This window comes from Dermochelys coriacea, chromosome 7 (genome assembly GCF_009764565.3).
Source record: "Dermochelys coriacea isolate rDerCor1 chromosome 7, rDerCor1.pri.v4, whole genome shotgun sequence".
NCBI lineage: Eukaryota > Metazoa > Chordata > Testudines > Dermochelyidae > Dermochelys > Dermochelys coriacea.
The window spans coordinates 97,620,738-97,634,614 of record NC_050074.1 but is presented as its reverse complement, the minus strand read 5'-3'; the positions used below and the strand labels follow the sequence as shown (position 1 = coordinate 97,634,614).

At 39.4% G+C, this 13,877-nt stretch overlaps 1 protein-coding gene and 1 long non-coding RNA gene across 5 annotated transcripts in view; both read right to left on the bottom strand.

The window, feature by feature from the left end:
• Window positions 1-13,877, bottom strand: part of CFAP46 (cilia and flagella associated protein 46) — a 160,970-nt gene that overhangs the window by 130,351 nt on the left and 16,742 nt on the right. For all 4 annotated transcript variants that reach the window (XM_043519351.1, XM_043519352.1, XM_043519353.1 and 1 more), the window contains exons 7-11: window positions 9,716-9,839; window positions 7,485-7,579; window positions 6,003-6,113; window positions 4,783-4,882; window positions 218-316 (exon numbers count right to left, since the gene is read on the bottom strand). In XM_043519351.1, coding sequence (XP_043375286.1) covers window positions 218-316; window positions 4,783-4,882; window positions 6,003-6,113; window positions 7,485-7,579; window positions 9,716-9,839 — 529 coding nt within the window. The remainder of the gene's footprint in view (window positions 1-217; window positions 317-4,782; window positions 4,883-6,002; window positions 6,114-7,484; window positions 7,580-9,715; window positions 9,840-13,877) is intronic.
• Window positions 1,531-1,796, bottom strand: LOC122461130. Its single transcript, XR_006282882.1, has 2 exons — window positions 1,750-1,796; window positions 1,531-1,667 (listed from the first exon to the last, which is right to left on the bottom strand). It is a non-coding gene; the product is annotated as an uncharacterized LOC122461130 (long non-coding RNA).

Sequence of the window (13,877 nt, the reverse complement as noted above, 5' to 3'; positions counted from 1 at the left end):
TTATTTCACTCAAGGTTCTTTTGTTCAGGCCCATTAGAAAGATAATATATTAAAATTAATGTATATAATTGAAAATGATCTTGGGTTTTTTTTTGTTTTTGTTTTTTACAAAGTTGCATGAGATTGAGACACACAGTTAATGTGCAACTTTTGAAAATGTAACAGAAAGTTAATGTTCACCTTCTTCATAGAAATTAGTGCTAATTAAAGAACATACCTCAACAACACCTTTAGTATAAGTTGCAATTTTAGTGCCAAGTTTCTGGACTTCATATTCACATTCCAGACATTCTATTTCAATCAGTTTTCCTGGCTCCTATAAAATATGAATATATAAAATATATTTGTAAAATTAATTACAAGTATAGTGATTTAGACCCCCAACCTTACAAACAGATGTGCTGGTGAAGTCCACCCCGCCTCCCCATTCATATATATTGCAGACTTTGGGAGAAACTGGCACAGGAGATGGACATGACAGTACAAAGAGAATTCTCAAGTGGCTATCTCCAGTCATTTAAGGTTCACAAAGAGGATTTGGCAGCTAGGAGATTTCAACCCATTGTATTTGCAAAGTATAGTAGAAAGGGCAAATGGAAACACCAAAGATTTTGTGTTGATTGAAAAGGACAGGTACCTTTAATTATTTTTCCATTAGTTTATGTCTTAGGTTTTATTTTGAAAATTTTTGTTTTCCTAGCTTTGTGGTTTTACTTTGACAGTTTAAATTAAATCTTTTAACTGATAAACCTGTTCTATTACATCTGAAACATGTAATTCTCAAGAGTAAGACAAAAGAGTCAAGAATGATGGTTGATTGCTTCTGAGCAGGTACTGGACAAAATTATCTGATTTTACATGCTGGATGGGGTCCAATACTATTGTTGATATTTGATGCAGATGTTTGCTTCTGAAAGGTGCAAAATTAAATTCTATATGAAAAATTATTCCAAAAGGTCTCTCAATAGTACAGCAGGTCAAGAATTTTCCGACAAAACAGAATTTCAACATAAAATGCTGATTCATCAAAAATAAACTGTTTTGAAGAAATTTCTGATTCAACAAACTTTCGCCTGATCTCAGTTCCCCCCCCCATGCTCACTAGCTCATTGCCCCCCTCCACCAAGCAGACTTTACTCCCCAGCTCCCAGTGTCCTTACCAGGATCAGTCTTCACACACTAGGCTCCTGCTCCCAATATATTCCCCCAGTCCATCCCCACAATCCTCTAGGTCCAACACTTGTCCCCTCTGCATTTGAATCAGATGCTTTCCTCCACACTGCCTGAGTGACAGAAAGCATCTCACTGAAAGCATAGATGATCATTTTTCAGAGTAGCAGCTGTGTTAGTCTGTTTTCGCAAAAAGAAAAGAAGTACTTGTGGCACCTTAGAGACTAACAAATTTATTAGAGAATAAGCTTTCGTGAGCTACAGCTCACTTCATCGGATGCATCTGGTGGAAAAAACAGAGGGGAGATTGATATACACACACAGAGAACATGAAACAATGGGTTTATCATACACACTGTAAGGAGAGGTTTCAGAGTAGCAGCCGTGTTAGTCTGTATTCGCAAAAAGAAAAGGAGTACCTGTGGCACCCCAGAGACCAACAAATCCACTAGAGCACAAGCCCTCGTGAGCCACAGCCCACCCCATCGGATGCAAATCTCCCCTCTGTACAGTGTGTATGATAAACCCATTGTTTCATGTTCTCTGTGTGTGTATATCAATCTCCCCTGTTTTTTCCACTGGGTGCATCCGATGGGGTGAGCTGTGGCTCACGAAAGCTTGTGCTCTAATGGATTTGTTGGTCTCTGGGGTGCCACAGGTACTCCTTTTCTTTTTGCGAATACAGACTAACACGGCTGCTACTCTGAAACCTGTCATTATGCAAGGCACTGAATTTAGCTGTATAGAGTGGAAATCTGTCAACTTCATGAAAAAACTCGTACAGATACAGACAGACATCATCTTCCTCTCCAAATGCAAACAGATGGACATCAGACCGAAAGGACTGAAGGTAAAAAATCCATTACAATCTACATATCACACAGACTATGCTGACAGCTTGTGCCACACACTCTCAAAGAAACTGCGGAACCACCTGATCAACATCCTCTACAGCAAACAGGGAAAGATTAAGAATGAGCTCTCAAAACTGGATACTCTCATAAAGAACCAACCTTCCACACAAACTTCCTCGTGGCTGGACTTTACAAAAACTAGACAAGCCATTTACAACACACACTTTGCTTCTCTACAAAAGAAAAAGGACACTAAGCTATCTAAACTACTACATGCCAAAAGGGGCCATAACAGTGGTTCCCATAACCCATCCAGCAATATTGTTAATCTATCCAACTATACTCTTAGCCCAGCAGAAGAATCTGTCCTATCTCGGGGCCTCTCCTTTTCCCCTCCACCCCCACGAACATGATACAAACTGGATACAATTAACTTAGGCTTGAATAGAGACTGGGAATGGATGAGTCATCACACAAAGTAAAACTATTTCCCCATGTTATTTCTCCCCCCCCACCCCACCCCCCACTGTTCCTCAGATATTCTTGTTAACTGCTGGAAATAGCCTACCTTGCTTGTCACCATGAAAGGTTTTCCTCCTTTCCCCCCTCCCGCTGCTGGTGACGGCTTATCTTAAGTGATCACTCTCCTTACAGTAAAAAGAAAAGGAGTACTTGTGGCACCTTGGAGACTAGCAGGTTTGTTGGAGCATGGGCTTTCGTGGGCTGCAGCTCACTTCATCGGATGCATTTGGTGGAAAAAAGGAAGGAGGCCCTGAGGTAAGGGTGAAGTGGAACTTGAAGTCAGGGCTGCTGTGGGGGAAGTAGCCCAGGGAATTGTACATGTCATGTTTCTAAAAGGTCAACTACCATAGCTGATACTATTAGGGTCCCTGGACTGGAGCCCAGACTAGAGGGTGGGCCTGGGCTCCCCCCACCTTTGCCCCCTGATTAATCATTGAGACTGGAAGACAACAGAGACTGTGCAAGGAAGGATAACTTCTCCTCACCTCCCTCGCTGGCTTATGATGAATACGGCTCAGTAGACTGTGACCGCTGTCTCTAGAGAAAGAAGGGTTACGTGGAGGGTCACAGTGAGCCTCTGAGGCTAGCGAAATCCGCCAGGAAACCCATGGAGGCAAGGACAGAGCTTTGTCACAACTGGTGTCAGAAGTGGGATCTTGTTCACAGCGTGGCACCCCTCCAGTGGATGCAGCGGAACAAGGAAAAGAATGCAAGGGTCACCAGGTGGTTCTTATCCCTCCAACCATTCCAGTTCCGCATATGGCACAGGGCTGGATGCCACTATGGCAACACTGATGGTCTGTCACGAGCATACTGCCTGGCGTCCCAAGTTACCCAACTCTATGGTGTTGAGCGGGGGGGGGGGAGAGGATATGTGACGGGGCAAGGCCAGATGGCTATGGAAGAGTAATGGGAGATAGATATATTAGTTCCAGGCTAAACAAATCCCTGGTACCAGGATAAGTGAAATGGCAGCTGCTCCAGGTCAATTAAGACACCTGGGGCCAACTAAGAACTTTCCAGAAGGCAGGGAGAAGGCTAGGTTGATTGGGACACCTGAAGCCAGTCAGGGGCTGGCTGAAACTAATTAAAAGCCTCCCAGTTAGTCAGGTGGGAGTGCATGTCAGGAGCTGTGGGAAGAAGTTGTGCTGTTGGAGAGGCTGAGTAGTACACACCATATCAGGCATAAGGAAGGAGGCCCTGAGGTAAGGGTGAAGTGGAGCTTGAGGAAGTGAGGGCTGCTGTGGGGGAAGTAGCCCAGGGAATTGTACATGTCAAGTTTCTAAAAGGTCAGCTACCATAGCTGATACTATTAGGGTCCCTGGGCTGGAGCCCAGACTAGAGGGTGGGCCCGAGCTCCCCCCTCCCACCTTTGCCCCCTGATTAATCACTGAGACTGGGAGACAACAGAGACTGTGCAAGGAAAAATAACTTCTCCTCACCTCCGTCGCTGGCTTATGATGAAAATGGCTCAGTAGACTGTGACCCTTGTCTCTAGAGAAAGAAGGATTACGTGGAGGGTCACAGTGAGCCTCTGAGGCTAGCGAAATCTGCCAGGAAACGCGGGACCCATGGAGGCGAGGATAGAGCTTTGTCACACCTTCCAATACCAAGAAGAGAGAATAACCTGAGGTATGTTTTTGGCAAGCTCCTCTTGAACTGCCTCATACCTTAACCCTAACCAACAGCCTAACCTTGGCACATATGAATGCCTCACTTCCCTCTGAGCAGGGCTGGAATCCACCTGCTGTATCCTGAGGTTGATTACACAATATTTTATTCAAAAAGAGTGCTGTGAATATTAAGTAAAATATCACTGCTTCTACAGCTTACATATTGATGGCTGACAGAATCTTCCACAGCTGGGCTGGTTACATCTTTTCTAAAACTGCAGATATCGTTTTGGGAGAGAGATACCTCTCAAATGAGGAGTTTTGGAGGTATCCCCAATTAAGACTTTCCACAGGAGACAGTTTCAAAATATAGACAAGAATCTGTATTTAACATTTTATTTAACAAAACTTTTCTTTTAACTATTTTGAGATAAACTCTTTTCCTTAATTATTCATCTTTTCTCTAATTTAGGGACAGAAAATTTATGCAAGTATCTCCTATTCATATTAATGAGGGTTAATTACATCAGTACCTCAGTGTGAGAATAGGCCTCGATGCATACAGAATTGTTTTGAAGCATAATAACAATAAAGTATTTGACCAGTGTAATCCTAACACTTACTTTAATCCCAGCTCGCTTCAAATCATGTATGCAATCAAATGCAAGTTGGATGCAGTTTAATTTCAAAGAAAGACGAGCCAATTCTAGAAGCAAAGGAATTCTGCAAAAATAATAAAATCATTAAAAGATCATTTGTCTCATCCAATTAACTTGATATAATTTCTTGATTAAGGTGATAAATCTCACTTGGATTTCTCTAAAGTATCTGAATTAATACAGCAGGCCATTGTGATTTAATACTAGCACTATACAGAATCAATACAGCAAACAGTACATTAATTAAAAGCAGGCTAACTGATCAATACTTAAATGTAACTGTCTATGGGAAATTATCAACCAGTGAGGGTGTTTTAAGGGGATCCTGCATGGATTGGTTCTTAACCCAACACTATTCCTTATCATCATCTTCACTGATCTGGAAGAAATTATAAAATAATTGCTGACAAAGCTTGCAGATAACACAAAGACAGTCAAGGTCAAATCAATGTAATGAGGTCAAATCATTGATACTGAGTGATCCAGGTCAGTTGGCAAACTTGGTGCAATCAAATGTCACGCATTTTACTACAGCCAAACATAAAGTCATATATCTTGGAACAAAGAATGTAGGTTATGCTTTCAGGAAGGGGACTGTATTCTAGAAAGCTGTGACCCTAAGGAGGACTGAAAGATAACCAAATGAACATGAACTTCCAGTGCAAATTATGGCTAAAAAAGCTAAGATAGTAATTGGATGGATTAACAGGAAAATATCAAGCATGAAGAGTAAAAAGAAAATATTACCTCTATATACAACATTGGCGAAACCACTGCTGGAATACTGGGTCCAGTGTGGTGTCCGCACTTCAAAAATCGTGTTAAAAAATTAGGGAGCGTTCAGAAAAGAGCTGGAATGATTTAGGTCTGGAAAACTATATTAAATTGAGAGACTAAATTCTATCAGCTCAATCTATTCAGTTTATCAAAGACAAGGTTAAAAGAACATTTAATCATGGTCTATAAGTACATACACAGAGAGAGGATATTTGATACTACAGGGCTGCTTAATTTAAGAAAATGGGACCTTGATCCCTCATTTGAACATCTAAGTACTATTGCAAATAATGATGATGAAGAATAACTACTTTCACAAAGATGAATAGAAATTGTGCCATGGACTTCATGGGATCAGAATCAGGCTCATCATGAGTTTTCAGAGGGCTATGACCAATAAAACTTACTTTTCATCACGAACTGAAATTGAAGAATCCTCGTCATACTGTTTCAAAAGTTCAAACACAGTATTCAGACTTGTAGTGGCTTCTCTTGGAAACTCATTTGTATCCAATTGTCTGTAATTATATTAGAAATGGATGGTTATTTAATCAGAAAAATAAATATTTCAAATATTCTTCTGTAACACTCTGGGTACACCTACACTGCAAAAAAACTCCCCAGGCAGCAAGTCTTATAGCCCATGTCAACTGACTCAGGCTTGTGTGGCTCACACTGCGAGGCTAAAAACAACAGTGTAGACTTTCAGGCTCTGGCGCTGTGTGCTGGGCTCTGAGACCTTCCCTACTCACTTGGTCTCAGAGTCCATACCTTAGCCCAAGCTGAATGTCTACACTGACAAATTTAGTCCCACAGTGAAAGCCTTGTGAGCTCAAGTCAATTGACCCAGGCTCTGAGGCTCACTTCTGGGGGGGGGGTTCTCTGTAGATGTATGGTATGTCCCCTAACCACAGTAATGTTTCTACCTCACCATTTAAGTGGAATGTACTGCTGCTTATTGTAATAGAATTATTCAAAATGAACGTAAACATAGCAATGTGGCAAGAAATAGCTAAGGATTCCCAAGAAACAAGATGCCATATAAGAAAATATCCACATGAACACCATATGATTGGATATCTTGAATAATCTAGATTCAGATGGAATCTGGAAAATGTTTTGAATCCCAAGCAAGAAGAAAATTTCAGAGTGAGAGAAATGTTAGAGATGGAGAATGAAACTGAATGTATGGGCAAGGAAAAGGGGCTCAAAGAAAAGAGTGCTCAATTCCGCTCTTATTTACATAAGCAGAAGTTATTCGAGAATTACCTCTATCTACGCAAGAACAGAATTTGCCCTTAAACGAATGGCTCTTTGGTTGAGAAGTTGGGAAAATTAAGTGGTTAATTTTTTGGGACCATGGGCTCAGTTGTGTTTGGCAGTTGCTAAGAGAAAGCAAGGTCTAGATGCCTGTGTTTTGTTCTTTGTTTTTAAATTTTTAAAAGCTATAGGTAATAATTTCACCCTTTATGACTTGCCCCCTATATTTAAGATGTGACTTCCACAATTCTCTCTTTCTCTCTCTCCTCCTTTAAGATTTATGTACAGTTATCTGTACTCAGCTACATTTATGCAATGATGGCTTTCAGAAATCTTTAAATTCCCTCAGTTCTGGGGCCTCAGCATAATTTTCACACAATGGCACATTGTCCCAATGGATCATTTCACCTCTTTCCCTTGTGCTAAGAGAAGGGTGGCACTGGATCCATCATGGCTTCTCCACACCGCTCAGATTTCTAAGATTCCTTTAGGCAAGAGAATTCCTCTAATGAACAGCTAAGCTGGCTTTACAGCTGCTTTGTGCCACCAGAGCAGGAGCTAGGATCTGGATTTACATATTTATTGTCAGAAATCAAAATTCAAAAGGACAGCTGGATTCCAATACTTACGATTTTATTGTTTGAATTTTATAAATGACTGACAAACTGATGGAGCTTTGTATGTCTTCCTCTATCTGGGAAGTGTTCATTAGTTTGTGATGCACCTACAAAAATTGTAACAAAATAATTCACCATTTTAATAAACCACAAAGGAACAGGTCATCAGCTGGTGTAAATTAATGTAGGTTCATTGACTACATTTTTCCTTCCATAGATTTTAAGGGCAGAAGGGACCACTGTGCTAATCTAGTCTGACCTCCTGCATAACAGGCAAGAATATTTTACCTACTAGGGCCATGCCAATTTATGCCACCTGAGGATTTGGCCCATTAAGTTAAACCTCTACATACTATTAGGGTTTGATTTAAAGTACTAACTAAAGCCCTAACAGTCTCCTCCAGTTACTGTGGATGAACACTGTACCACTACTGTCACACACCTGTATATTTACATACCATTAACCACAGCACACAAATTCATTTGCTCTGATTTACCTTGATTTACTGCCTGTTGTACTCACCTTCCACATGCCAACAAACATGACCACCTCAAATTCTCTCACACCTCACTCTGCCCTCCCAACCATCTCACCCTTTGTTCCTCCTCTTTGTGAGGAAGACTTAGCTTCCCTCTACCTCCAACAGAATTTTTGGCTATTTTAAAAGCTCTTCCATTCCTGTATTACCTTCCTCCAATTTCTTTATCTCTGTCCCGACCCATCTCCCACTCAAGAATTCTCTATGTTTATCCCCTGTGGAGTATTTTTCCTCATGCAATGTTATTTAAAAGCTGAATGGGGTACACAGCTCCTGGAATCAATTATGCTATTACTAAAGCACTAAAGCTTGGTGGCACTGCTGAGACATTCAGTCCAGGTGTAATTTTAAAACCATTTTATGTTCATTTTAAGGTCAATGCCAGGCTGATTTTCTCAACAGTGTCTCCAAGCAGCTAACAATGCACAGCCTGGCTTTGCCTCCATTTTACTGCTTCATTAATATTACAATTGCAAAGAGTCCTGCACCCCTTTTAAAGATTTGGAATCCAATCCCCCATTTTGTAATTCCTCACTGGGGTACGAAGTCTTGCCAAACAATAAGGATGTGGAGAGCTCAGAATTATTAACATTAATTAGTGGACATGAGTTGAGATCTCATAGTTTCCTGGTTCACACACAGTGCATCTAATCCTAGGCCAATCAACATTTTGAAGATGAAGAGGATCCATCAGTGGCACTGTGAAGTGAGATGCTGGAGAACATGCTTAGGGTAGGTGCAATGGTGATCAATTTTAGCAGCAAGTCTCTAGCAAGCTCTATTAAGCAGAATGCAGATTGCAAATGACAATTTTTGACAATTTGAGACTTGGCCAAATCTAAACGGATTTTAAGGGAGACCACAAGAGGTACATCTGTGACCCCATAAACATCCCCTTGCCAAATTTCAGTTCTGTTGCAAACCATGGAAATGTTATAGCTCCCCAAGAAATGTTTTGGAAAAATTTGGATAATGGGAAATGTAAGGCACACTTAATAAAGAATTGTCCTATAGACTCATCTTCATTCATTCGTTTCCCAAAACACTTTAGCTGTTCTGGAATTTTTGCTTTTGGATAGGACTTTCTCATATTTAAATAGTTTAACTTGAGTTACTTTATTTATGAGCTTATAAATGTAAACTAAGCTTATTAACATATTGGATGAAGACAGTTTATTAACCCAGGTTATGCTTATTAAGTTATTAACATGGAGTATCCCCAAATATTATTATTAGCAGTAGCTATCCTTATAAGACTGTTTTATAAGAATAACCTGGTGTAAAACTCCAGTGACATTACCCCAGGGCTGACTTTAGCCTACAACAGCAAAATGAATAATTATGCAAATTATTTTCACTGTTGATATCTGCCTTTGTTATACATCAGTTCTATGTTGCTTTACCTTGCATTATTTGTTATTTCAGTTATATTCAAAGTTCTGAAATTTCTGATAAATGGAAAAGAGAAATTCAATAATAAAATTTACCAGAAACTGCATTCTGGGATATTTTGTGATCTTTATGTTTTGTGATAAACCACTTTTCAAAGTGCTGAAATCCTTTATTCATGATGCTGGCAAAACTCTCACTGACTTCACAGGGCATTTTGCTAGTTCTAGAATCAAATTCTGATCCTTAATTTAAATACTATAGATTCGATAGATACAGATATAAATATATAGAGATAGATATATTTAGAATTACCATTAGAGAAAACATGTGTTGGTATTTATCTGGAACATTATTTTTAATGAATGCAGCTGCTGTAGATGAAAAATCCACTGCTTCTTTAATTTTCGAAGCATCCAAGAAACATTCAAGTAGCTCTCTGCAAGACAAACAAAAATATATTATATTAAACATCTAATAACACTTTTTATTATCTAAAGAAAGTTTCAGTTATTTACATTCAATCAGGAGACTTTATAAATTCATGCTTCACCCAGAAGAGCTGCATGCTCCCCATTACAGTGATATAGAGAAGAATGGTACAATAAGGCAAAAATTCCCAAACAGGATGTTATACTACAGACCTCCTAGCTCCAAGCCCTTTCTTCATCTACAGTACCTTATAACTTTTAATCTTCTATTTAATGCAGCTTTTTCAAAATCAAAATTACAAAATTTTCTCACAAGTGACTAGATTTGAAGGTTTTTTGAATACTTTTCAATCAAAGAATTAAACAGAAAAATTCAGAAACTGTGAAATCAAATGAAACAGGCTGGCAAAACATTTCAGGGTGCTGTGTTCTCAGATTTCTTTTTCTCTACCTGATGAAAGGATTGGATTCACAAAGCTGTCAAGTCAGATAAGTCACTATACATGTCAGGAGTTGGATGAAGTATACCTGTTGCATTTTCAGTATTTTATCAGGATTTAACAAGTAGAGACCCATTGTTAACTCTTAAACAACGCATTTTAATGTTTCTATCAAATTAAAGTAAATGTAAAAGATGAAAAGGTTAATGCAAAGAGACTACTACTCCTGCAGGACATACATTGAATATGCATTCACAAGTTTCCCCAACATTCCCCAAAGAGAATATTTTCATATAATGTGATTTATTCATAGCATGCTATTTTTCACAGCCTTTAGCATAATCTTTGGATTTTTTCTCTGTTAGATTCAATTTTTCATTTCTCCCCCAGGGTCCACTTTAAAAAAAACAAAAAAAAAACCCAAAGAAAACAAAATAGACACTGTAGTACAATAAAAGATACTATCAGATGTAAATATCATGTTACTTAAATGTTATTTTCCCCCCAGTACTAAAGCAGAAGACTTGGTGGTAAATCTCCCACTGATGTCAATGGTGCAGAATCAGGACCCAAGTAAATGACTGCATAATCAAAATATTTTAAATTGTGTAACAGTTTAAAGACTATAACTAAAGGCCAATTGTGGCCTGTCTGGTACAGCAACAGAGGGGTACAATGCACAGCGTTGTGCAGACTATGCCTCTCCTCACACAGGTAGACAGGAAGGGACAGACGGGGGAACTGGGAGGAGCTTTAGCGCCACCCCTTCTCTAACACCCCTGCCAGAGTAGCTGTCTCAGCACAGAAGGGAACATATGCTGCACTGAATATATACCTGCATGATTTACTCACTCACTGGAGCAGTGGGGAGACCAGGATGGAAATTGTGTTTGAGTCATAAATCTCCCTCCTGGGCCACACATGGAGCAATGAAACATCATACTGTCCCTTACTCTGGGCTTGACTCCAAGCCATAAGTGTCTCTACATTAGAAGAAAACTCAATGGAGCAGCAATTTAATCCAAATTCTCAAAATGAAAAGTTTTCTGATTTTCATCACAAACTCCACAACAGAATATACCTCGCTCTTGGGAGAGACCGCTTCTTTAAATTCAATCTTTATTTTTTGCAAGTACAGTGAAAGCATAGTATAGCTTGTCCTACTGTACTGCTATATTAGCTCATGATAAATGGTGTTTGTGTGGTGGGGAGGGGAAGATATCAAACATTGATTTATTGCTTTCTTTAATATGAAAACTGGAAAAAATATCAGAAAACAGAATGTATTTATCTATAGTATAATTTCCCACAGCCTTATACTTCTTGCCTCTAGCTGGCTGGAGTTCAATATTCTAATTGCTCTCCAGTTATTCCATTTTACTTTTACTTCACAAACAAGAAAATTAGGCCTTTACCTAGAAATGCACTTAACACATGCATAACTTCAAGCCTTTAGCCTTTACTCTCATTGAAGTCAACGAAATTAATCCTGAGCTTAAAATTATGCATCTGCTTTCCTGGATCAGCACTTTAATGAGATTGAAAAGATGACAGCTGTTTAGTTGGCCCAGTAGCATGAGGAAGAATTGGTAATTGAACTGTAGGAAATTTTAAATTGAGCTAAATTCAGGGGGAAGGGCAACAAACATTTAAATTAGATCAGAGATATTTTAGAATGGATTTTTTGTTTGTTTTTAAGAACTTGCTTAGGCAGAACCAAGAAATGGTTAAGTTACTTGACTATAGGTCTCCTTACTCCCACACACTTCATATCTAGAGTAGCTATGTTTTCATCTTACCATTATTGTTTTGGCTCCTGCAAATATTGTTTAAAGGGTAATTCTAGTTTCCTACTCTGTGGCCCTGGAAGGACATAACAGAACTGGTAGGTTCCACTGCATAAAGTGGAGGTGCACGGTCCTTGAATGTTGCGAAGTCCAACTCCACCTGAGTTTCCTGTGCAACCGTTAGCCGGGGAAGGCCAAAGCATCAGCTGCTACACTGACCATCCCCATCCTCTCTGCCTTGGAGGGCACAACATTAGGGCAATTAGGTAGGAAAAAAGAACCACTTTCCAGAAGGAGGAGACCAGTTTTTGAATGAAAACAGTTTCGTAAAACATACCAGTGGTAGCATGAGTGGAACCCAAGAGTTTTAAAAGAATAGGAAGAAAGCCCCTGAGTCCCTGATGTAGCTTTTTAGCAAATCTTGGAACACTGTGGAAATTCTAAAGAACTGGAAAATTGTGCAAATATTTTAAAAGGCTGTACAGAATGGCCTGGTTAACTATGGGCTGGCAAGCCTGGCATCGATCTCGGGCACAGTTTTGGAAAAGCTGATAAAGGATGCAATCAGTAAATAATTAAAAGACAGTATTATAATTAAAGTTAAATGTGGTTTTATGGAAAATAGGTCTTGTCAACCGTAACTGTATCAACCAAATTTGTGATCTCATCAAAAATATCCAGTTTATTTGTCATAATAGGCTTCTGTGAGATATTTGACTTAATACTGTATTCTGTTCTAATTAAAATACTAGCTCTACACAAAATCAATATAGCAAATTTTAAATGAATTAAAAACTAGCTAACAGATAGATCTCAAAAACTGTAATGAGGAAAATTATAATCCAGTGGGGATACCTTTAGTGTCAGAGGCTCATTAATATTCTTTGCCAGGATGGCCTGGAATTCCTTGCAGTGTCTTTGGCTCATATTGCTAAGATCAATTACATTCAAAGAAGGGGGAACATTTTGAAACAGATTTTAAAAGATTAATTTTGTAGTCTTGTTGGCTAATGCTCAGACCTATTCACTGAAGGTATTTAGGGGACATCAAAGATAAAAAGCTTTTAGTTTCCCTCCCTAAGGAAGGTCCTCAAAGTAGGTAGAATGTCCTCATTTTCTCAATACTGAGCACCCTTAAATCAAGGTTCAGTTATACAAGCGGACTTCTCAGTTTGTGCTTATTGCTCACACCTCTGTGGTGGAGAGGGTGAATAACTGGACAAAAGACCATAGGAAGTGACTATAAGCCTCTTTTGCTTTCATCACACTGGCTTTCACTTTTTCCCAAAAAGAGAATTTTACTCCTCAACTTTCTGCTGCACTTCATTATAAATGCCAGAAAAATGCAGTCATGAATACTTGTTCACATCTATGCCCAAGGCCTGGTATTGCTACCCATTTGGGGATGGGGGCAGAAGGGAGAACTCATTTTCTCTCTGGGAGATAAGGTTAGATATTTGAGACCTATAGCCATTAGGACTGTCTGGGCTGGAATCAACATATTTGAATGGAAGACCCTACAGAGACAGTGGAAAATGACCACAGATTAGCACCTTGCTGCAGAGGCAGCTGAACATATGAATATAGCACGGCTGGAGCTGGAGAACAAAAACAAGGTAATAGGTGGCTGTATTAAAAGCTGAGCTTTCAAAGACGCAGACACATACCTGGAGCCAAAGACAAAGGGACAGAGCAGAGAGGATGAGCCAAGATGGTTTCACCAGCAGCATGTCTTCAGGGAGCCCTTGCATTGGCCAGTCTGATCTCTGTCTTAACCTTACCTCTCTTTGCTAACTTAAGGACTTTCAGAATTTATGTA